Source organism: Oncorhynchus clarkii, chromosome 27, assembly GCF_045791955.1.
Source record: "Oncorhynchus clarkii lewisi isolate Uvic-CL-2024 chromosome 27, UVic_Ocla_1.0, whole genome shotgun sequence".
NCBI classification, from domain to species: Eukaryota; Metazoa; Chordata; class Actinopteri; order Salmoniformes; family Salmonidae; genus Oncorhynchus; species Oncorhynchus clarkii.
Window position 1 is genome coordinate 22791122 of NC_092173.1, and position 23789 is coordinate 22814910.

Below are 23789 nucleotides of genomic sequence, written 5' to 3' on the forward strand. Positions count from 1 at the left end.
TCCACTGGGATTCTCTGCCTCAAACCCTATTACAGGGGCTGAGTCACTGGCTTACTGGTGCTCCTTCATGCTGTCCCTAGGAGGGGTGCGTCACTTGAGTGGGTTGAGTCACTGGCGTGGTCTTCCTGTCTTGGTTGGCGTCCTCCCTTGGGTTGTGCTGTGGAGGAGATCTTTGTGGGCTATACTCGGCCTTGTCTCAGGATGGTAAGTTGGTGGTTGAAGATATCCCTCTAGTGGTGTGGGGACTGTGCTTTGGCAAAGTGGGTGGGGTTATATCCTGCCTGTTTGGCCCTGTCTGGGGGTATCATCGGATGGGGCCACAGTGTCTCCTGACCCATCTTGTCTCAGCCTCCAGTATTTATGCTGCAGCAGTTTTGTCGGGGGGCTAGGGTCAGTCTGTTATATCTGGAGTATTTCTCCTGTCTTATCCGGGTGTCCTGTGTGAATTTAAGTATGCTCTCTCTAACTCTCTCTTCCTTTCTCTCTCTCTCTGAGGACCTGAGCCCTAGGACTATCTGGCCTGATGACTCCTTGCTGTCCCCAGTCCACCTGGCCGTGCTGCTGCTCCAGTTTCAACTGTCCCAGACCTGCTGTTTTCAACTCTCTAGAGACAGCAGGAGCGGTAGAGATACTCTCAATGATCGGCTATGAAAAGCCAACTGACATTTACTCCTGAGGTGCTGACCTGTTGCACCCTCGACAACTACTATGATTATTATTTGACCATGTTGGTCATTTATGAACATTTGAACATCTTGGCCATGTTCTGTTATAATCTCCACCCGGCACAGCCAGAAGAGGACAAGCCACCCCTCATAGCATGGTTCCTCTAGGTTTCTTCCTAGGTTCTGGCCTTTCTAGGGAGTTTTTCCTAGCCACGATGCTTCTACACCTGCATTGCTTGCTGTTTGGGGTTCTAGGCTGGGTTTCTGTACAGCACTTTGAGATATCAGCTGATGTATGAAGGGCTATATAAATACATTTGATTTGATGGAGGGACTGTGCATTCCTGGTGTAACTCTGGCAGTTGTTGCCATCCTGTACCTGTCCCGCAGGTGTGATGTTCGGATGTACCGATCCTATGCACGTGTCGTTATATGTGGTCTGCCACTGAGAGGACAATCAGCTGTCCGTCCTATAGCGATGTCTTAGGCGTCTCACAGTACAGACATTGCCATTTATTGCCCTGCCTCCTTGTAGCATGCCTAAGGCACGTTCAACACAGATGAGCAGGGACCTTGGGCATCTTGCGTTTGTTTTTCCAGAGTCAGTAGAAGAGCCTCTAGTGTCCTAAATTCCTAACCGTGACCGTTACTGCCTACAGTCTGTAAGCTGTTAGTGTCTTAACAACCGTTCCACAGGTGCATGTTCATTAATTGTTTATGGTTTATTGAACAAGCATTAGAAAGTGTTTAAACCCTTTACAATGAAGATCTGTGAAGTTATTTGGATTTTTCCGAATTATCTTTGAAAGACAGGATCTTGAAAAAGGGACGGTCCATTTTTCCCCTGAGTTTAGCTACCCTTCCAATGGGATCCCATTAGACTGAAAATAAGGCAGTGATTAGATGAGGCATTGGGATGAGATGTTCTTAGTTAGCCAATTCCACTTTTACTGACCTGCCAAATCCCTTTAGTTGGGGTAGAGGCTAAATGAGGGTAACCCTAAACCTGTGGTGCATTAAGGATCCATCTGAAACCCACCCATGGCCCAGTCAAGCCCTAAAACAGCTCATTAAAGTGCCAATCCAACACTCAACCAGCAGTGAGGGAGTGGCTAACAAGGAAAGAGGTAACATTTGCATTAACTATGATATATTTAAAAGCTAGGGTTAGAATTATGTACAGGTAGAAAAGCTCTCCATTTCCCAACACTGCAAACAATGTTTTCATAACAGAGACCAAGAAAAATGATAGGTAGACGCACTTTATTCCTAAAACAGAAGCTGCGGCACACATGTATATGTACACACACACACACACACACACACACACACACACGCACAAAAACAATTCTCTAAATCCGTCATATAAAATACATATATATGTATATGTATATATGTATATATGTATATATATATATATATATATATATATATATATATATAAATATAAATAATCTGACAATCTGTACCTCACATCCCATTTAACTGAATGCATTGAATTACTGTGCAACAGACTCTACCACTGTAGCTGAGCTGTAAGTCCTGTCCACTCAAAAGGAAGGGATATAAATGCCCAACCTACCTATCTGTACATCAGGGGAATTAAAATGTAAATACCCTTTAAAAAAATTACTCTAAAAGCAGCCTACAGCAAATGCAGCTTACAGTTTTGTAATTCAAAAAAAATGTGATTACATTTTAAACCAATTCCTTTTAAAGTGAGATGGCAATACACACCATCAGATGTTTTATATATATAAAAGAAATAAAAATGACAAATTTAAACTTACAATAAATAATATATATGCAGGCATTTCATTAAGCTAACATTTTATCAGAAGATAATTAAAAAGACAACTTATTCTCCTTTATGAAAAGTCCCTTATCCAAAATGATAAAATGGACACTTGGCATTTGATTGACAGGACACCTCCAGTGCTGCCATGGAGACACTGGCTGGGGGAGATTCCTTATGGCCAAGCCCCCACCCTGAAGTGTTGAGGGTCCATCCACTCCAGGAAACACCCTCCCATTAGTTTCATGAGCTCCATAGATTCCACTTGATATCCTTGTTCAGAGCATGTTCATGATAAAGTTGTACATCTGATTGAGCACCACAAAGTGAACAGGGAGACAGGATCGCCGGTCTTGAGTGGCAGGGTCACACGTCAGCCAGGAGAGGGCATTGTACTGCTCCAGCACAAACCTGTCAGGGGCAGAGAACACATAACTATGTATAACTAACTATACATTAAATTCCCCTCTTAACTAATAAACCTATGCTCTGCCTATCAAATCAGTGTATTTCCCATGGCTTTCATTCCATATTGAGCAGTGTACCTGAGCACATCTGAGGTGTGGTTGGAGTCCAGAGGGTGGGAGTGTTTGCTGTGGAGAAGCTCATCTGATTGGACCGAGGACACGTGCAGGTGCAGGGAGGCCTGGGGAGTGACGACAGACAAGAGGTCAGCTAGATTAACACAAACGTCACACCAGTTAGATTAGAAAAGGGAAACATTCAAATGACAGGACTCCTGATCAAGTAAAGCATAAAAGTGCTGCTGAGTTTTATGACCAGAGAAGAACAAACGCCTTTGAGAGCAGAGTGAGCGTTAGGTTAACTGTCAGAGGAGCAGTAGGTAGGTACAGTACCAGTCAAAAGTAAGGACATATCTACTCATTCAAGGACTTCTCTTTATTTTTTACTATTTTCTACATTGTAGAATAATAGTGAAGACATCAAAACTATGAAATAACACATGGAATTATGTAGTAACCAACAAAAAAGAATTAAGAATCTCAAATATAAACTATATTGTCTTACAAAGTAGCCACCTTTGCCTTGAAAGGTTTGTACTCTTGGCATTCCCTCAACTAGCTTCATGAGATAGTCACCTGGAATGCATTTCAATTAACGGGTGTGCCATGTTAACCTAATTTGTGGAATTTCTTTCCATCTTAATGTGTTTGAGACTATCAGTTGTGTTGTAGGGGTGCTATACAGAAGATCATATTTTACCAAATAGGGCCAAGTCCATAGTTGGACCATAGAAGGAAAAGCAGCCAACATAGAAGGAAAAGCAGCCAACAAGTGCTCAGTATATGTGGGAACTCCTTCAAGACTGTTGGAAAAGCATTCCAGGTGAAGGTGGTTGAGAGAATGCCAAGAGTGTGCAAAGCAGTCATCAAGGCAAAAGGTGGCAACTTTGAAGAATCTCAAATATATTTAGATTTGTGTTATTTAATAGTTGATATCTTCTACAATGTAGAAAATAGTTTTTTATTTTTATTAAGGAAAACCCTGGAATGAGTAGGTGTGTTCAAACATTTGACTGGTACTGTAGGTACCTTGAGGAACAGTGGGCACTGGTTCTGTGCCTGGGGGCAGGCGGACCAGAACCAGTCAGGCAGGGGGCCAGCCTTGGCTGTGGAGATTAAGTAGCCCAGGGCCATAGGCTGCTGCAAGATGTTCAGGGCCTCCTCGTGGGACTCCATACGATCTGTGCTCTGGCCCTGGAACACACCGGGACATAGGTTGACACCAATACTTATTCAACCTTCATTTACCAGCAGTCAGGTAAGCATCCTCCTGCTGGTAGTGTTGTGGAGGGGCAGAGAGGCTTACCTTGCTGCAGTCTCCCCCCTGGTGATAGTGTCCACCGGGGGAGTGAACGGGGGAGGTGGTGGGGGAGTTGGGCAGGATGTTGATGAGATCAGGGTCCACCATATCATTATCAAACAGGTCAAAGATGCCCATCCCATCTGAACCATCTATGAAGAGGGATAAACAAAGGGTCATTCAAGACTATGTCCCATTAGCTCAGACAGAGAGCTGCTCTGTCTCCGTTTCAGTAACATCGCCGTGTGGAGCCAGACTACAGCCAGAACCTAGAAAGGCATCAACATTTACAGTGTGTGTGTGTGTGTGTGTGTGTGACTGACCAGGGTTGATGGGGTTGAAGGCGATGTCTAAGTTCTGTTCGGTGGTGGCGTTGTTGACCTGCACCATTGCCGAGGTGGGGAACACCAGGATGTGGGTGCAGGACGTGTCCTGGGGAGTGCTCAGCTGGGACGTCTGCATGTTCAGAGTGGTGCTGCGGCCGAACACTGAGCCTGTCGACACAGAGTCTACACACAGCAGAGAGAAGGGTTAACATGATACAGACATCACCAAAACATTTCAGGAAATTCAGTGGACTCAAACAGGGGAAGCAAGGCCATTGCTCAAGGTTAAACTTTTGTTCATTTTTACCTGGCATGATGACAAAGGAGCCTTGGGGCTCCATGGCAACCAGGCAGGCGCTGAGGATGCTGGGAGTGTCTGCGGCAGAGATGCCACACATCCTGCAGGTCTCCTTGAGGCGCTTGCTGAGAGACTGCAGGTTCCTCCTGCTCAGCAAAATACTCCAGTCTGGAACAGAAGGAGACAGGGAGGATGTCATCAGGGCACATCAAATCATGTACAACTCATTGTATCACTTACTGCAGCTAAACGATTGCTGCAGCCGTACATAGTCCATCTGTAAATAGCCCACCCAATTTACCTACCTCCTCTCCATACTGTTTTTATTTATTTACTTTTCTGCTCTTTTGCACACCAGTATCTCTACTTGCACATGATCATCCATCACTCCAGTGTTAATCTGCTAAATTGTATTATTCGCTCCTATGGCCTATTTATTGCTTACCCCCCTCATGCCTTTTGCACACAATGTATATAGACTATTTTTTTCCAACTGTGTTATTGACTTGTTTATTGTTTACACCATGTGTAACTCTGTGTTGTCTGTTCACACTGCTATGCTTTATCTTGGCCAGGTCGCAGTTGTAAATGAGAAAATGTTCTCAACTAGCCTACCTGGTTAAATAAAGGTTAAATAAAATAAATGCACTACATGAACAAAAGTATGTGGACACCTGCTCGAACATCTCATTACAAAATCATGGGCATTAATATGGTGTTGGCCCCCCCCACATTTGCTAATATAACAGCCTACACTCTTCTGGGAAGGCTTTCCACTAGATGTTGGAGAATTGCAGCAGGGGCTTACTTCCATTTAGCCACAAGAGCATTAGTGAGGTCAGGCACTGATGTTGGGCAATTAGGCCAGGCCCGCAGTCAGCGTTCCAATTCATCCCAAAAGGTGTTTAGATGGAGTTGAGGTCAGGCCTTTGCCAGTCAAGTTCTTCCACACCAAATCAACAAACCATTTCTGTATGGACCTCGCTTTGTGCATAAGGACATTGTCATTCTGATACATTAAAGGGTCTTCGCCAAAATGTTGCCTCAAAGTGGAAGCACAGAATTATCTAGAATGTCATTGTATGCTGTAGTGTTAAGATTTTCCCTCACTGGAACTAAGGGGCCTAGCCCGAACCATGAAAAACAGCCCCAGAACATTATTCCTCCTCCACCAAACTTTACAGTTGGCACTTTGCATTGGGGCAAGTACACTTCTCCTGGCATCCGCCAAAACCAAATTTGTTCTCCGGACTGCCAGATGGTGAAGCATGATTCCATACTCCAGAGAACATGTTTACACTGCTCCAGAGTCCAATGGAGGTGAGTTTTACACTGCTCTAGCCAACACTTGGCACTGCATGGTGATCTTAGGCTTGTGTGCGGCTGCTCAGCCACGGAAACCCATTTTATGAAGATCCCGACGATTGGTTCTTGTGCTAACGTTGCATCCAGACACAGTTTGGAACTTGGTAGTGAGTGATGCAACAGAGGACAGATGACTTTTAACGCGCTACACACTTCAGCGCTCGGCAGTCCCGTTCGGTGAGTTTGCGTGGCCCTTGCACTTTCCACACACTTACAGTTGACCGGGTCAGCTCTAGCAGGGCATACATTTGACAAACTTACTTGTTGGAAAGTCAGCATCCTATGACGGTGCCACGTTGAAAGTCACCGAGCTCTTCAATAAGGCCATTCTACTGCCAGTGTTTGTCTATGGAGATTGCATGGCTCTGTGCTTGATTTTATACACCTGTCAGCAACAGATGTAGCTGAAATAGCGGAATCCACTAATTTGAAGGGGTGTCCATGTGTGTGTGTTCACACACAGTCAAACGTTTGGACACACCTACTCATTCAAGGGTTTTTCTTTATTTTTATTATTTTCTACATTGCAGAAGTTAAAAAACAAAACTATTAATTAACACATATGGAATTATGTAGTCACCAACAAAGTGTTAAATCAAAATATATTTTATATTTGAGATTATTCAAATAGCCACCCTTCAAGACAGCTTTGCACACTCTTGGCATTCTCCTAACCAGCTTCATGAGGTAGTAATGCATTTCAATTAACAGGTGTGCCTTGTAAATTTGTGGAATTTATTTCCTTAATGCGTTTGAGCCAAATCGGTTACGTTGTGACAAGGTAGGGGTGGTATACAGAAGATGGGGCTATATGGTAAAAGACCAAGTCCATATTAAAAATGGCAAGAACAGCTCAAATCAGCAAAACAAGAAACAAGTCCATCATTGACTGACCTTCATGTCTTAAAGTAATCTGGAAAATATCAAGAACTTGACGTTTCTTCAAGTGCAGTTGCAAAAACCATCAAGCACCATGAAGAAACTGGTACTCATGAGGACCGCCATAGGAAAGGAAGACCCAGAGTTACCTCTGCTTTAAAGGATAAGTTCATTAGTTACCAGCCTCAGAAATTGCAGCCCAAATAAATGCTTCAGAGTTCAAGTAACAGACATCAACTGTTCAAATCACTGCAAAGAAACCAGTACTAAAGGCCACCAATAAGAAGAAAGAGACTTGCTTGGGCCAAGAAACACGAGGAATGGAAATTAGACCAGTGGAAATCTGTAATTTGGTCTGATGAGTCCAAATGTGATATTATTGGTTCAACCGCTGTGTCTTTGAGACGCAGAGGTGGTGAACGGATGATCCCTGCATGTGTGGTTCCCACCGTGAAGCATGGAGGTGGTGGTGTGGGGGGTGCTTTTCTGGTGACAGTGTAGGTGATTTATTTAGAATTCAAGGCACTTAACCAGCATGGCTACAACAGCATTCTGCAGCGATACGCCATCCCATCTGGTTTGCGCTTAGTGGGACTATCATTTGTTTTATCAATAGGACAATGACCCAAAACACACCTAAAGGCTGTGTAAGGGCTATTTGACCAAGGAGAGTGATGAAGTGCTGAATCAGATGACCTGGCCTCCACAATCACCTGACCTCAACCCAATTGAGATGGTTTGGGATGAGTCTGACCGCAGAGTGAAGGAAAAGCAGCCAACAAGTGCTCAGCATATGTGGGAACTCCTTCAAGACTGTTGGAAAAGCATTCCTCATGAAGCAGGTTGAGAGAATGCCAAGGGTGTGCAAGGCTGTCAAGGCAAAGGGTAGCTACTTAGAAGAATGTAAAATAAATGTTGATTTGCATACTACTTTTATGGTTACTAAATTACTCCATAGGTTTTATTTAATAGTTTTGATGTCTTCCCTATTATTCTACAATGTAGAAAATAGTAATAAAGAAAAACCCTTAATTGAGTAAGTGTGTTCAAACTTTTGGCTGGTACTGTGTGTGTGTGGGTGTGTGTGTGTGTGTGTGTGTGTGTGTGTACACACACACACACACACTTGAAGTCAGAAGTTTACATACACCTTAGCCAAATACATTTAAACTCAGTTTTTCACAATTCCTGACAATTAATCATAGTAAAAATTCCCTGTCTTAGGTCAGTTAGGGTCACCACTTTATTTTAAGAATGTGAAATGTCAGAATAATAGTAGAGAGAATGATTTCAGCTTTTATTTCTTTCATCACATTCCCAGTGGGTCAGAAGTTGACATACACTCAATTAGTGTTTGGTAGCATTGCCTTTAAATTGTTTAACTTGGGTCAAACATTTTGGGTAGCCTTGCACAAGCTTCCCACAATAAGTTGGGTGAATGTTGGCCCATTCCTCCTGACAGAGCTGGTTTAACTGAGTCAGGTTTGTAGGCCTCCTTGTAGGCCTCCTTGCTTGCAACACAAATTTTCTATGGGATTGAGGTCAGGGTTTTGTGATCCCCACTCCAATACCTCGCCTTTATTGCCCTTAAGCCATTTTGCCACAACTTTGGAAGCATGCTTGGGGTCATTGTCCATTTGGAAGACCCATTTGTGACCAAGCTTCAATATATCCACATAATTTTCCTCATGGTGCCATCTATTTTGTGAAGTGCACCAGTCCCTCCTACATCAAAGCACCCCACAACATAATGCTGCCACCCCCGTGCTTCACGGTTGGGATAGTGTTATTCGGCTTGCAAGCCTCCCCCTTTTTCCTCCAAACATAACGATGGTCATTATGGCCAAACAGGTATATTTTTGTTTCATCAGACCAGAGGACATTTCTCCAAAAAGTACAATTTTAGTCCCCATGTGCAGTTGCAAACTGTAGTCTCGCTTTTTTATTGCGGTTTTGGAGCAGTGGCTTCTTCCTTGCTGAGCGGCCTTTCAGGTTGTTGATATAGGACTCATTTTACTGTGGATATAGATACTTTTGCATCGGTTTCGTCCAGCATCTTCACAAGGTCCTTTGCTGTTGTTCTGGGATTAATTTGGACTTCTCATACCAAAGTACGTTCATCTCAGGAAGACAGAACGCGTCTCTTTCCTGAGCGGTATGACGGCTGCGTGGTCCCATGGTATTTATATTTGCGTACTATTGTTTGTACAGATGAACATGCTACCTTCAGGCGTTTGGTAATTGCTCCCAAGGATGAACCAGACTTGTGGAGGTCTACAAATGTTTTTCCTTAGGTCTTGGCTGATTTCTTTTGATTTTCCCATGATGTCAAGCAAAAAGGCACTGAGTTTGAAGGTAGGCCTTGAAATACATCCACAGCTACACCTCCAAGTGACTCAAATTATGTTAATTATCAGAAGCTTCTAAAGCCATGACATTTTCTGGAATTTTCCAAGCTGTTATTAAAGGCACAGTCAACTTAGCGTATGTAAACTTCTGACCCACCGGAATTGTGATAGTGAATTATGAGTGAAATAATCTGTCTGTAAACAATTGTTGAAAAATTACTTGTGTCATGCACAAAGTAGATGTCCTAACCGACTTGCCAAAACTATAGTTTGTTAACAAGAAATTTGTGGAGTGGTATAAAAACTGGTTTTAATGACTCCAACCTAAGTGTGTCAACTTCAACTGGGGGGGGTGTGTGTGATATATATAAATAACACACACACACACACACACACACCTCTCTGTGTGGCATACATACATCTCTGTGCGGCATACCTCGTAACTCTCCGTGGCCAATCCTGCCCAGGCGGCCAATCACCACCCTCCAGGGAAGTGATGTCACCTGTACCAAGCCTAGACACCACTCCCACAGCTTCTGCAGGCCCAGCCGTCTGGCTGAACCCTTTTTCCTCCGAGCCCTTTACAGAGGACACAACAAAGTCACAAAAGAGACAGATTCTGAATTGAATTTGAGTGTCTACCAATTTACATGTGTGTCACTGACCTGTTTGGCACGTCAATGCTGATGATGCATGTCTCCAGCAGCTCTCCTGATTGGTCAGTACAGGAGGCCAGGAGCCAGCGCTGGTCATGCGACAGGCAGTAGCCCACAAACAGCACATTGTACTTCTGAGAGGCCTCTCCGAACGTCTCCCCCAGCTCTGTCTGCTTGTCCTTGATGGGCGCCAGGATGAAAGGTGGTGTGTACAAACGCAGACACTCCGGCCTCTGCATAGGTGTGAAAGTCAAAGGGTCAGACCAATGGTTCCTTGTGTGTCACTTAGCAAGCTGCATTTAGTAAGCCATTGTGATTTATTCAACAGAGCAGTGGTCTCTTGGATCATCAAGGTATATGCAAGGAGTTGCCAAAGACCAGGATGTTATGTTAAACAAACCATTCACATTGTGACAATTTTCTAGAACTGATAAGCAATCTAAATAAATCCATTAATAATATTTGTGAGGTTTTTGTGCCGTTTCCTATGTGTCGTTTACCTCGGAGCTCCTCAGTGCCATGTCGATGGCCAGGCCAGGGCCGAAGCCCGTCAGAGCCTTGATGTTGGTGTTGCTGGGGAGGGGCCGTCTGCACTGGGTGAACACCGAAAAGGCCAGGGACTTGAGGTGCTGACCATAGAGATGGCGCTCCTCAATGCGCACTGGCTGCAACAAGTACTGGCAGGGAATGATCTGACCAACACAACACATAGTTAGAAACCAATGTTTTAACCACACCAACCCCACAGGTGTTTGAGAACTGTTGTCAAAAGAGCCAATGTGCTGAACATAAATATGAATGGTCTGCAGTCTGGCTACATGTGTCAAGTCCTCCATTACCTGCACAGACACAGAGTTTCTGATGTGAGGCGGCAGGAACTGGAGCATCTCCACATAGCAGCGCAGCAGACCCAGCGTCCACACACTGGAGTGGGTGTCCCTCTCCCCGTCCTCGTAGCTGAAGGGGTCCACGATGTAGACCACAATGGCCGGGGGGAACGTCACTGCATGGGACTCTCCGTCTGTAGGGACACCAACCTTATCTCTCTCCAACGTGCTATAGAGAGAGAAGCACTCGGGTCAAACAACCAATAATCAACTAGCTTTATGTATTAGATTAAAGATATTTAGCAATCCATATGGTCTCTTCCAGACAAGCAGTGGATAAAATGGGAGAGATGGGTAAGGTCGTAACTCAGCCTATTCCAAGTGTGTGTAAATTACAAACTCAGGGCTACAAGTGGTGCTACAGAAAATCAGTTTGACTAAACCAGAGGACGTCAGATGGTGAGGGTACATACGTCTCCACAGGCTCAGTGGTGGCCTGGGGCTGGTTGGCAGTGGGGCCAGTCTCTCCTGTGGTCTGAGCACCCGACTGGGGCCCGTTCTGGGAGACACTGCCCTGCAGGCCTGATGTCCCGTATGGTGTGTAGGAGCTGGGCTTGGCTGAGGGCATTCCTACCCCCCCTATCCCTCCCACTGCCTGGGGGCCTATGGTGGAGGAGGGTGGTGTGCTGTTGGTAGGCTGGGCAGTGCTGCTGCTGGTGGAGCTCTGGGGGCCTGAGGAGGGGGTGGTGGTGGAGCAGGGGGACTGGGAGGAGGAGGACTGGGGAGAGGCCACAGTGGGGCTGCGCTGGTTCAACAAAGAGCTGTCCAGAGACTGCCCAGCCAGGTATGGAGCTGAGGAGAGTAACATAAAAGTTGAGAAAAAGAAGACAGATATTGTCAGATATTAAGAGACACCCAACTTGCCTTTGTAGAAGCCAAATAAAAAATTATAAACACAAGAGATCCCAGCTCTTATTCAGTACAATCTCCTGAAATAGAAGATGGCAATCTAATGAACGACGTACCCAGGTCATGCCGGCACACTTGGGCGTAGAGTTTGAGTTTGCTGAAGGTCTCGCTGTTCCCGTTGCTGCTGGCCATTTTGAGGAACCAATCACTGAGGGGCTGTTCTGCCAGGTTCCTGCCTTCTGCCGTACCAACCCGCAATATGCCATCTGCATGAGTCTTACAAATTGGTCTGTGCTGACCCAATCGACAGGCCTGCAAAGAGAAAATCATGGGTAAACGTACCAATTTTCTTAAAAATTTATATTTTATTAGACTTTGGGGGGGGTGTCTATCTGCTTACCTCGTACACTGCCGTAAGGTCCTTGAAGAAGCTCTTAGCCCCGCGGAGCAGAGCCTCGTTCTCAGGACAGACGACTACATATCCAACGTCCCTGTGGGAGCCGAAGGGGTCCAGCAGCAGCTTCTCCCAGTAAGGCAAGCCGAAGGGCGACAGCACCACAAAGTCATACTCATACCCCACCAGGAAGGTAGGGATGGGGAGGGGCTCTGGAGACTCGTCAGTGCCTAATGGTTCAGAGAGGAGGCATAGTCAGACTCATTGCAAAGTTTAGTTAAGGGCGGCAGGTAGCCTAGCAGACAAGAGCATTGGGCCAGTAACTGAAAAAAATGCTTTGTGTAAACGTAAACAATAAAGTACTTAGAAAAGACAACGGACCTATATATATTTTTTATAATATAATATTTGAGAACTAACAAAATAAAAGCTAGACAATCAGGGTGAATGACATTTAGAAAACAATGCATTTTGTAGTATGGATTTTGTCATTATGTTGGAGCAAAATAACACAGCATTAATCATGGCAAAATGCATGTAATTGCAGGAAATTAGATTTAAAAGGGAAAAAGATTCTCAGCTCCATGCAGACATTTATAGAATTGAAAGAATTCTCTTCAATTCAGCTGCGCCGAAAGGCCACCACCTAAGCCCCTTTTTGATACAGAAAAAGCCCTGGATGCATTCATCTTTAAGTAGTATTATCATCATCATCATCCTCCTTGTGTTTACCGTAGGATCCCCTGCCGGCCATCTTGTGAAACTGCTGCCAGGTGAGAGGTCCCTGAACTCCCCAGGACCGTATGCTCCTCTTCTTCTGGATGGCATCCTGGAGTACAGGCTGGAGGGAGAGCAACACCCGCAGCACGTCCTGAGAGAACAGCCTGCTCACTTCTGCAGCTGGAGGGGGAGACAGTGGGTGGGAGGGATCAACATCATACAAACACACATCCAACCAAGAAGACTGTGTTTCACATAAGAGTAGGAAGAAAGGAAATGGAGGAAGCGAGCAGGAGGGGAAACAAGTTTGTGCATTGTCAATGAGTGAAGGAATGGACTCACCTTTGCGTTTAGGCCAGTTGTGTAGACACGTACTCTTAACCAGTGCCTCGTCCACCTTGCCTCCTGACATGTTGTCCATGAACTGCCGGCCATGCTCCAGAGCCATGTAGCAGTCGTTATAGCAGTCCCTCTCCTCCACCCGTAGAGAAAAGCGAGAGGGGCCTGAGGACAGAGCCCTGGGGTACTTCACCCCAGCCATGGGGGAGAATGGGTTGGTACACTGGTCCTGCAGCAGCAGGATGAGCTCGTCTGGGGGCCTCTCTTTGGGGTTGCCAGTCCTGTGAAGGGAGGCAGCGTGCAGCTCCTGGAAACGCCTCTCAGAGTCCCGGCCAGCGTCTGAGTCGCGCCCCACCAGGTCCAGCTCGTCCTCCAGGAAGAGCCCAGCCGAGCTGCCGTAGCGGCGGTTGACCACGGCGCTGAAACCGCAGGTACAGGGGTACTGGGCCTCGCCATTGTCGTTAAGATACACACCCACATCTGCACCACGGATGTTCATGTTGCACACGCACACGCAGCAGCTGTCAAAGTTACAGTCCTTGAAGAGGTTCATGACGGACTCAGAGAGGATGAGGGTGACGTAGAGGCTGTGGGCCTCAGGGATGGAGGGCACGGTGGCTGGCTCCACTGAGCTGAGAGGTCGGCAGGTGGAAGGGGTGGAGGCGGGCGAGTAGAGGTCAGAGTTGTCATATTTGAGCGATCCCTGGACACTGGCTGGCCCTCTTGGGGTGCGTGGGGTACGGGGAGTGCGTGGGGTGGGGGCGGAGAAGCGGGGTGTGGCTGGGGAGGGCAGGATGCCCGTGCCGCTGTTGCTGGGTGGGGCACTGTTGGACATGAAGGGCGTGTGGGTCTGAGGTGTGTAGCTCTGGTAGTCTGGCTCAACACTGGGGATGTTACTGAAATAGTGAGACAACAGCACAAACATTAAAACTCCTGACACACAAGTGGGTACATGACTTGTATAATTCAAGGGGACCAGTCTGATTGGTTACCCGTCTTTGGTGAGGAGGCCCATGGATGGCACTGGGGGTATGAGCTCCAGTTTGCCCATGGTCCAGCTGGGTGTGTAAACACAGTCCTCTGGCAGCTTGATGGGCATCATACACTGACTGGGCAGCATCTTCAGTGGAGCAAACATGGAGCAGCCCGTGAATGCCTTGCACGCCTCCGACTTGTAAACAAACGAGAAGTCCTGGAGGTAGATGGGGGAGAGAAGGAAAATAAGCCACTATAATACTTCAGCAAGTCTAAGCTTAGAGAAAGTATTGAAGCTGACTAGACAGAGTATGTTAAATAAGACGTCAGTGTTATTCCACCCCCCCCCTCCCCCAGAAGAAAAAAAAAAAAAAAAAAAAAAAAAAAACTTACACTACGAGCACTTTGCTGATACCCTGTACTTACTATGACATGTGGTTGTCTCACTGAGCTATCCTTAGATGAATGCACTAACTGAAAGTCATTCTGGATAAGAGCAACTGCTAAATGACTAAAAGGTTCATGTCAAATCGAGACCCTCCACACTAGACTGAAGTTAAAGGCCCATTACAATTTAAACATTTATTTTCCTGTGTTTTAGGAATATTTCCACACCATGAGGTTGGAATAATATTGTGAAAATTATAATGCCCTTTTAGTGTAAGAGCTGTTAGAAAAGACCACATGAAATGTCTGTCCATTTTGGTGGGATGGAGTTTTGGCATTGCTTGGGGACGTCACCAGGCGGTATAAGTCACTAGACCAATAACAAAGAGTTTCAAACCTCTCTGCCAATAACGGTTCTTTTTCAGGTTACATATCCCTCATTAGGCCCCACACTCCAACCACCCCGAAAGTCCGAGCAAAATTCTTGCTTGAGAAATTGCTCTGGCAATTTGCTAAGACGCCATTTGTCCTTTTTCATAGAAAACAATAAAAGTAAGTTCTTAATTATTACCCAGAAATGATTTTCAATCAAGATAAAAAAACAGCTGTATTGGGCCTTTAAGATACCTTGATCTCAGAAGGCTTGGGGCTGCAAAAGCCTTCCTCCACCTCCATCTTGTAGTGGCTGCTAAACTGGCTCCCATCCAGCAGAGTGAGGCCCAACCCACCCTCCTGGCCACCGTAGTCCTTCCCCCCAGTGTTCATGGGGGAGTAGCCCATGATGTGCTGTTCCAGAGAGGGGGGGGTGGGGAACATCTTGTGCAGGTCAGCAGAGCCTGGCGACAGGAAGGTGAACAGAGGAATCACCCTATTGTTTGGTAAATTAATGTAGGATACAGTGATGACCTAAAGATAAACTTTAGGGAAGGAATTGGAGAAAGTGAACATACTTATGCAGGACAGAGGGTCCAGATTGGATGTTTTGTGTTCCTTACTGCCAAACTTGTCTCCATGTACTCCTGCTCTCCTGGATCCAGGCTGTTGGAGACAGATCATTTTAAAAAGGCTTTGAAAAGAGAGCTTTTCTAAGACGTTACACAATGTTCTGTTAGCAAAGTATCAACTTAAGATACGGAAATGGGCAAAAGGATATGTAACCCAAACAATGTTGCCCCCCATGTAGATGAGAACTACAGTGCCTTCAGAAAGTATTCATACCTCTTAACTTACTCAAAATGTTGTTAATGCCTGAATTCAAAATGGATAAAATTGTTTTTTGCCCACCCATCTACACACAATACCCCATGACAAAGTGAACAAATATTTTGAGAAATGTTAACAAATGTATTAATAATGAATTGCAGAAATATCTAATTTACATAAGTATTTACACCCACAAGTCAACACTTCGTAGAAGCACCTTTGGCAGTGATTCCAGCGTTGAGTTGCCCTGGGTACGTCTATCAATTTTGCACATCTGGATTTGGGGATTTTCTCCCATTCCAGATTTACTCAAGCTCTGTTAAGTTAGATGAAGAGCAGCAGTGAACAGTAATCTTTCCACAACAGTTTTGGGCTTTGGCTGGGTCACTCAAGGACTGTCACATTCTTGTTCTGAAGCCATTCCAGCATTGCTTTGGCTGTATGCTTTGGGACATTGTCCTGTTGCAATGTAAACCTTCGCCCCGTCTAAGGTTGTTTTCACTCTAAAGCAGGTTTTTAAATCAAGGATTTGCCTGTATTTTGCTCCATTCATTGTTCCCCTATCCTTATCAGTCTCCTAGTCCCTGCCGCTGAAACCCCTCATAGCATGATGCTGCCACCACCATGCTTTACAGTAGTGGTGTTAGACGGGTGATGAGCTGTGACTGATTTTCTCAGGACATAGCACTAGGCATTCAGGCCAAAGAGTTACATTTTTTGTCTCATCACACCACAATATTTTTGCCTTATGCTCAGAGTCTTTCATGTGCATTTGTTGCAAACTCCAGGTGTGCTGTCTTGTGCCTTTTTTCTTGGGAGTGGCTTCCGTCTAGCCCAAATTGGTGAAATGCTGTAGACTGCTGTCCTTCTGGCAGGTTCTCCCATCTCAGCCAATGAACTCTGTAGCTGTCAGAGTGGTCATTTGGTTCTTGGTCACCTCCCTTGCCTAGGTCCTTCTTGCCCAGTTTGGTCAGACGGCCAGCTCTAGGCAGAGTCTGGATAGTTACATATTTTTTAAATTTCCCAATGATGGAGACCACTGTGCTCTTGGAAACTTTCAACACTAGAAATGGTTTTATAACCTTCCCAGATATGCTTCATCACAATTCTCTCAGATCTAAAGACAGTACCTTGGCCTTCATGTTATAGTTTCTGTTCTTACATGTACTGTCAACTGTGGGACCTTATGTAGACAGGTCTGTTTCTTCCTAAAAATCAATTTAATGGGCCACAGCTGGACTCCAAGTTGTAGTAACGTCTCAAGGACGATCAAAGGAAAGTTGATACACCTGAGCACAATTTGGACTGTCACAGCAAAGGACTATTTCATTTTCAAGAAATTTGCAAAAATCTATAAAAACATGTTTTCACTTCATCAGTATGGGGTAGCGTGTGTTGATGGGCGAGAATTTTTATTTAATAAATGTTGAATTCAGTCTAACGCAACAAAATGTGTATTATGTCAAAGGGTATGAATACTTTCCAGAGGCACTGTATACTCTACTGACCGCAAGCTCGTCTTCGTCTGAGTTGAAGAGGTTGTCCAGATCGTTGATGGACACAGCCAGGTCTGTCTCATGGATGAGGCTGGTGGAGGGTATAGGCTTCCCACCGGCCGCACCCTGACCATCTGCACACACAGTAACCACTCTGGATGACCATTTTATTGAAATTCCACTCGTAGTTTTATAGGAGTGATTAAAATTAAATAAAATAACAATAAAGGAGGAAATGCTCACCATCTGCTGAAGTCCCACTGCCATCGTCACCCTAAACAAACAAACACCAGCGTAAAGAAATGCGTTATTCTCTTGGCATCTGCTACATCACTGGCTCCCAACCAGGGGTTACTTGGTCTATCCACAGTGGGTACTTGAGAAGACCAGAAGCTTACTGGTAAAATGTACATGGGTACTTCAGGGGTACTCCAGGCAGAGCAAAATTCAGTTGGTGGTACAGTAAGCAAAAAATGTTGGGAACCACAGTGCTACATCATCCCATAATCAAAAGTGGCATACATATGTCAACTGAACTAACAAATCCGACCACATTAGGTAAGATTAGGAAAAGGGATAACTATGGAATTAATTCTTAGAAACTCATGTTTGAAACTCACCTTGTGTCTCTTGCTGGTTTCTCTCTCCGATCCTGGTTTGTCCTTCTTGTCAGTGAAGGTGAACTCCTCGTCTCCCTCCACGAAGGCGTAGGGGTCTGGCTCCTCCTCATGGTCCTCGTCAGCCATGGCAGCCGCCAGGTGGCTGTTCCTCCTCTGGGTGTAGGTTCTCACCAGGTCGTCAGACACCTTCAGAGGCCTGCCAGAGCCAGACATCAACCTGGGAGAAACCAAATATCTATCATAGCCACTCATCACCTTGGTGCTTGTAGTAAGGTTTATCATTACATCTTGAAAGAGGGGGTAGTGTACTCACTCTGTGACAGAGACAATGTTCTCCTGCCCTCCTCCTCCCCCAGAGTCATCCTGTAGTTTGTCCACAGGCAGCAGTGGTGTCAAGAAGTCTGAGGCCTTCTTCCGTGGCAGGTTGAAGTACTTCCATGGGTTGTGGGCCGAGTCTTCGTTGGGGTTGATGGCTGAGCCCACGTAGGCAGTGGGTTCCAGGGATTCAGGGTAGGTATGGGGGAAAGGCAGGGGCAGATCAGACAACGTCTTCTGAGGCAGCAGGCAGGGCTCAGAGGAGGGGGGGTAGAAGTGTTGGTGGATGGGCGTGGAGGAGCTCTTTATGGCCCCAGGGTCTTCCTCCCCGTGCTCGCAGGGGTGGGGGCTGAGAGGTGGGGGCTGGGGGGAGCCAGCCAGGTCTTGGGGGGTCCCGTGGGTGTGCAACATGGGGGCTCTGGAAGGGGCTGTGTCTATGTGGTGCAGGCTCGGGTAGGGTCCCTCATCCTGGGTTCTAATACACAGCCTCCGGGGCTCCATGGCCTGCTCCTCAAACACATAGCTGCGGTGGTGAAAGGGTGTCTGGGGCCTCTTCTGCTGCTTCTCCCCCTTCTCCAACTTCTCGCCCAGCTTGTGTTTGGGTGGCGGCTGTGGGGGCTTGCCCACTGATGGGGGGTTTCCTGAGGTGCTGCCTAATCGTTGTTTCTGGTTTTTATGCCTGGGGTGAAGAGTCAAAATATTGGAATAGCAATTTACTGAATGTTCATTTCCAAGATGTCTGTCATACAAATCAGACCCCCTAAAGGACTCTGGTGAGTTACAGAGAACAATTCACATCAGCCTAAAACACATGTCAAGCAAGGCCCGCGGGCCGGATCTGGCCCATGATACATTTCTATCTGGTTTGCACAATGATTTGGGTTGTCAATTCATTTTGGCCTGCTTCCATACCGCCCACGACGCTCTGCACTACAAGTCCTAGCAAGCACTACTAACTTGATGAGCTCCAAAGACAGTGCATTGCCACACACACCCCCCTCCTCCCAGACCCACACGTACACCCACCCAACCAGGAGCCAGCTAGTGCGCTGTATCACCTCATTTGCAGCAGCCAAGCGGTTTTCCTTAATGGTACTGACCGAACCTACCAGACCAAAAGTTTAAGTTGTAGGCTAAATGTTGATGCCAGGTTTCAGTTCCATTGCTGTAGCCTACAGACAATGCCATCTTTGATGTCAAAAAGTTATTAGATAAAGGATTTACACGAGTATAAATGAATACTAAAGCACACAAGTGAGTATGAGTTAAAGGTTGAGTCATCGACTTAATGAAATTACAGCTTGATGTGCTGTCCCATTTACAGAGCAGCAGAGGGAAAAGGCACAGGCAGTCCTCCTAAGCTACTAAAATGTTTAATTCTGGCTTCGGTTTATAAAACTTAAAACAAAAAAAACCTGCAACAAAATGCTTAAAATATTATTTATTTTAAAATGCTATATTCAGCATCCTACGTAAATGTATAAGTGGACATCATAAAGGGGCATATATATATATATATTTTATAAATATGGTCAGTTTAGGTCGCAGTTCTATTCACGTTTTATTCTAAAAACAAACATAGGCCGCCATGTCTGGACTGTAAATTAATTGTGTTTTTTCAATATGGCCCGTGCGGTGATTGAGTTTGACACCCCTGGCCTAAAACCCCCACCGTTTTATAAAACGTGATCCACAGTACCTTGAACAGTTGCAGTGTGCCCTATGCGATGACTCCACAAAATCCCATACTCCCGTTTTGTCCCCCTCCTCCTCCTCACAGGTGCCATTGGTCAATGTAGCAAACTTCCTCCTGACAAAGAACCAGACAAACAGAGCTCAGCAGACAGCCTCTCCTTCAATAGACCAGTAGTATGATATGAATCAGTAGGGTGAGGTGACAGGTAGTGTACATACTTGCTCTGGGCCCGGTTGGTAGTGCACTCCTGCCACACGCTCTCCACCACCTGGGCAGCCAGCCTACGGGGGATCTTGCTGCCATGGATACCGCTGCTGTTGGAGCTGAAACCATCCACTGTCAAGCACAGCTTTAACCACCTCTGGGCTGCCTGATGATCTATAGCAGAAAAGATAGAGAAACACTTAAGTGATAATGCCCAAGAAGCCAGTGTTTGGAGGATATACAGTATTGGCAGAGGTGTTAGCCCAGAGACAAAACACTGGCTTCGAGGGCATTATCACTTTTATAAGACTGGTTACCAACAAACTCAAAATAATTGACATATTTTCATTAAAGAAAAGTTACTCTGATCAATTCATTCATACTATTTCATCCTTCCGCGAGACATAGTCCTGACACAAATCTAGGGCTGCTACCTATGCAGGCTGGTTGTTTGTTCTATCGGTTAGGTTAGAACCAGTCGTTAAAGTATTTGTTTTAAATCTAAGGATCGACCCAGTCGTTTGTTCTAAAAGTTCCATTGCCACAATGGCTGGTAACGTTCTTATGCCTTGCTTGCTAGCCAGCCAACTTTGGCTAACAGTCACGTCAAACAGCACAGCCAGAACAGCAGCAAAGTAGCTGAATATTGTTTAAGCTGTTTTTCTAGTAAAATAATTTGGGATACATCCATAACAATGAATGCGCTAATGATGCACAATTTCACCTGGCATATAACATTTGCTCTCTCGCCAGGCCACTGTTCAGCATAGATTTCTAACTGCACAGCTAAAACAATAACTTTGAACTGAAGCTGGAATGACAGCAAACTAGCGGCATTTTGTGATTTTCTATTGACATTTATGTAACCCCAGTAAAAAAAGAAACGTCCTCTCACTGTCAACTGCATTAATTTTCAGCAAACTTAACATGTGTAAATACTTGTATGAACAGAAGATTCAACAACTGAGACAAATTGAACAAGTACCACAGACGTTACGAACATAAATGGAATGTGTCCCTGAACAAAGGGGTGGGGGTCAAAATAAAAAGTAAAAGTCAATGCAGCTGGTGGCCACACCAGATACTAAGTACTGCAGTGCATCTCCTCCTCATGGACTGCACCAGATTTGTCAGTTCCTGCTGTGACATGTTACCCTCACTCTTCCACCAAGGCACCTGCAAGTTCCCGGACATTTCTGGGGGGGGGGGGGGGGGGGGGGGTGGACCTAGCCCTCACCCTCCGATCCAACAGGTCCCAGACATGCTCAATAGGATTGAGATCCGGGCTCTTCACTGGCCATGGAAGAACACTGACATTCCTGTCTTGCAGGAAATCACACACAGAACGAGCAGTATGGCTGGTGGTATTGTCATGCTGGAGGGTCATGTCAGGATGAGCCTGCAGGAAGGGTACCACATGATGGAGGAGGATGTCTTCCCTGTAACGCACAGCGTTGAGATAGCTTGTTATCATTGCAGGCACAGTCCGATGATGTGACACACCGCCCAAGACCACGACAGACACTCCACCTCCAAATCGATTCCGCTCCAGAGTACAGGCCTTGGTGTAACGCTCATTCCTTCGACAATAAACGCGAATCCGACCATCACCCCGGTGAGACAAAACCGCAACTCATCAGTGAAGAGGACTTTTTGCCAGTCCTGTCTGGTCCAGCGACGGTGGGTTTGTGCCCATAGGTGACATTGTTGCCGGTGATGTTTGGTGAGGAACTGCCTTACTGGTTAGGCCTACAAGACCTTAATTGCCTACAGTCTGTAAGATGTTAGTGTCTCAATGACCATTCCACAGGTGCGTGTTCATTAATTGTTTATAGTTCATTGAACAAGCATGGGAAACGGTGTTTAAACCCTTTACAATGAAGATATGTGACGTTAATTTGTAAAAATCCAATCATTTTTGAAAGACAGGGTCCTGAAAAAGGGAGGTTTCTTTTTTTGCTGATTCATGATAATCGACTGGCTCGTCCTGACATCAGACACGTTCATTACTATGGGACAGCTGGAAATCGAATGTAATATTGAAACAATGTTGCAAATGTCAGAGACCGGCAAGGTTAATACAAATCTCCTTAATACAAATCTTTTAGTGTAGATCTATTACATAAATTGCCTGGCTGGGCTGATGAGACAGTGGCTTGAGCAGTCAGATGAAACAGAGTAAATAGGTATTACAATGTCAGATTTAGCCAGTGGTAACTTGTGGAATAGACATCGCCTGGAAGGGGGTATTTATCCAATCAGCATCCAGGATTAGACCCACCCGTTGTATAAATTAATAATACTCAGTATTAGTAAATCCTTCAACTTACCAAAATAATCAGTTATGAGTTTCATGTACATGTACCTATCTAGGGAGTTTTTCCTAGCCACTGTGCTTCAGCATTGCTTGCTCTTTGGGGTTTTAGGATGAGTATCTGTATAAGCAATTCGTAAAAAGGGTTTTATAAAATAATTTAACCTGAACGCATCAATGTTTAATCATTCAAAAGATGGACACTGAAGCCAGACAGCTAATCATATCCTATTACACCTGCAGTGTTTTTGTCCTAATAGACTAATTAGTAAATGGTAAGGATACCCGTTTGGGCCTCCTCTGGTGATGTGGGAGGAGTAAGGGTGACAGAGGACATGGCATGGTCTCTGTGGGTCCCCTGGCCCTCACACAGGATGGCTGAGGGGTTGGCTGAGCCCTGGGGGGCTAGGGCAGGGAGGTCTGACTGGGGAACCAGTACTAGACAGGCAGGGTACACCATCCTCACTCCAGCTGGAACAGATCAGCACAACACATTTTGTCAGTGACAGCCTCATTCAGAAAACACACACAATTGCAATACCACATACTAACCATGAAAATAACACATCCACACACTGGACAACACGCAACTGTAGCAACATCCCCCATCTTACCAACAAGGACCTCCACGGCTGCTAGTGAGTCGTCCTCCCAGTCTGCATCCTCCATCTTGTCCTCGGGGCGGTCCTTGGCGCTGGGGCTGATGGGATAGAACTGCCTCCACTCCTCAATGAGTTTCTGGGTGGGGTGGTCAGACATCTTGAAGGACTGGCCCGTGACCGTCCCGTTCAGACCATATGGACTCAAGATGACTGTGGAAAGGAGTGTGAGTGTGAGGTGTGAGGTCAGCACAGGTCAGAATAGTCGCGACTAGAGATAAATGAATTATGACAGCAGGCAAGACTATGCTTGAATTATAAATACTACTGCAGCAGCATTGCCTTTGACAAAAAATATATAATTAAAATCTATGGAAATCACAGTATCTAACCAATGACAGGTAGTTTAACTGTTGTCTCAATAGGCCATGGCTGGTTAGACCCACCTTGCAGGGGGCTGGCATTCTGCTGTGCCAAGCTCAGGTGCTCTTCACTCAGTCGCTGGACAGACTGGTGCTGGGCAATCTCTACGCTCGTGCACACATTACTGTCCCCGTGCAGGAAGAAGGTGAACGCACACGACAGGTGTTCACTGCAGAAGGGATGGAAAAACACGGTCAGTCTCAGATCCACCT

General features: G+C 45.7%; 1 protein-coding gene across 1 annotated transcript in view; it reads right to left on the bottom strand.

The window, feature by feature from the left end:
* Positions 1-2083: 2083 nt before the first annotated feature.
* Positions 2084-23789, bottom strand: part of LOC139385644 (mediator of RNA polymerase II transcription subunit 13-like) — a 29553-nt gene continuing 7847 nt past the window's right edge. Inside the window, exons 4-30 of the mRNA XM_071130875.1 lie at positions 23601-23746; positions 23170-23367; positions 22841-23026; positions 20256-20415; positions 20041-20151; positions 18340-19020; positions 18027-18243; positions 17650-17680; positions 17419-17540; positions 15658-15745; positions 15335-15543; positions 14338-14537; positions 13349-14241; positions 13019-13186; positions 12293-12516; positions 12009-12204; positions 11457-11835; positions 10996-11212; positions 10657-10848; positions 10166-10389; positions 9937-10079; positions 4918-5076; positions 4608-4793; positions 4291-4436; positions 4014-4178; positions 3006-3106; positions 2084-2871 (exon numbers count right to left, since the gene is read on the bottom strand). Coding sequence (XP_070986976.1) covers positions 2739-2871; positions 3006-3106; positions 4014-4178; positions 4291-4436; positions 4608-4793; positions 4918-5076; positions 9937-10079; positions 10166-10389; positions 10657-10848; positions 10996-11212; positions 11457-11835; positions 12009-12204; positions 12293-12516; positions 13019-13186; positions 13349-14241; positions 14338-14537; positions 15335-15543; positions 15658-15745; positions 17419-17540; positions 17650-17680; positions 18027-18243; positions 18340-19020; positions 20041-20151; positions 20256-20415; positions 22841-23026; positions 23170-23367; positions 23601-23746 — 5875 coding nt within the window. The 3' untranslated portion in view covers positions 2084-2738. The remainder of the gene's footprint in view (positions 2872-3005; positions 3107-4013; positions 4179-4290; positions 4437-4607; positions 4794-4917; positions 5077-9936; positions 10080-10165; positions 10390-10656; positions 10849-10995; positions 11213-11456; positions 11836-12008; positions 12205-12292; positions 12517-13018; positions 13187-13348; positions 14242-14337; positions 14538-15334; positions 15544-15657; positions 15746-17418; positions 17541-17649; positions 17681-18026; positions 18244-18339; positions 19021-20040; positions 20152-20255; positions 20416-22840; positions 23027-23169; positions 23368-23600; positions 23747-23789) is intronic.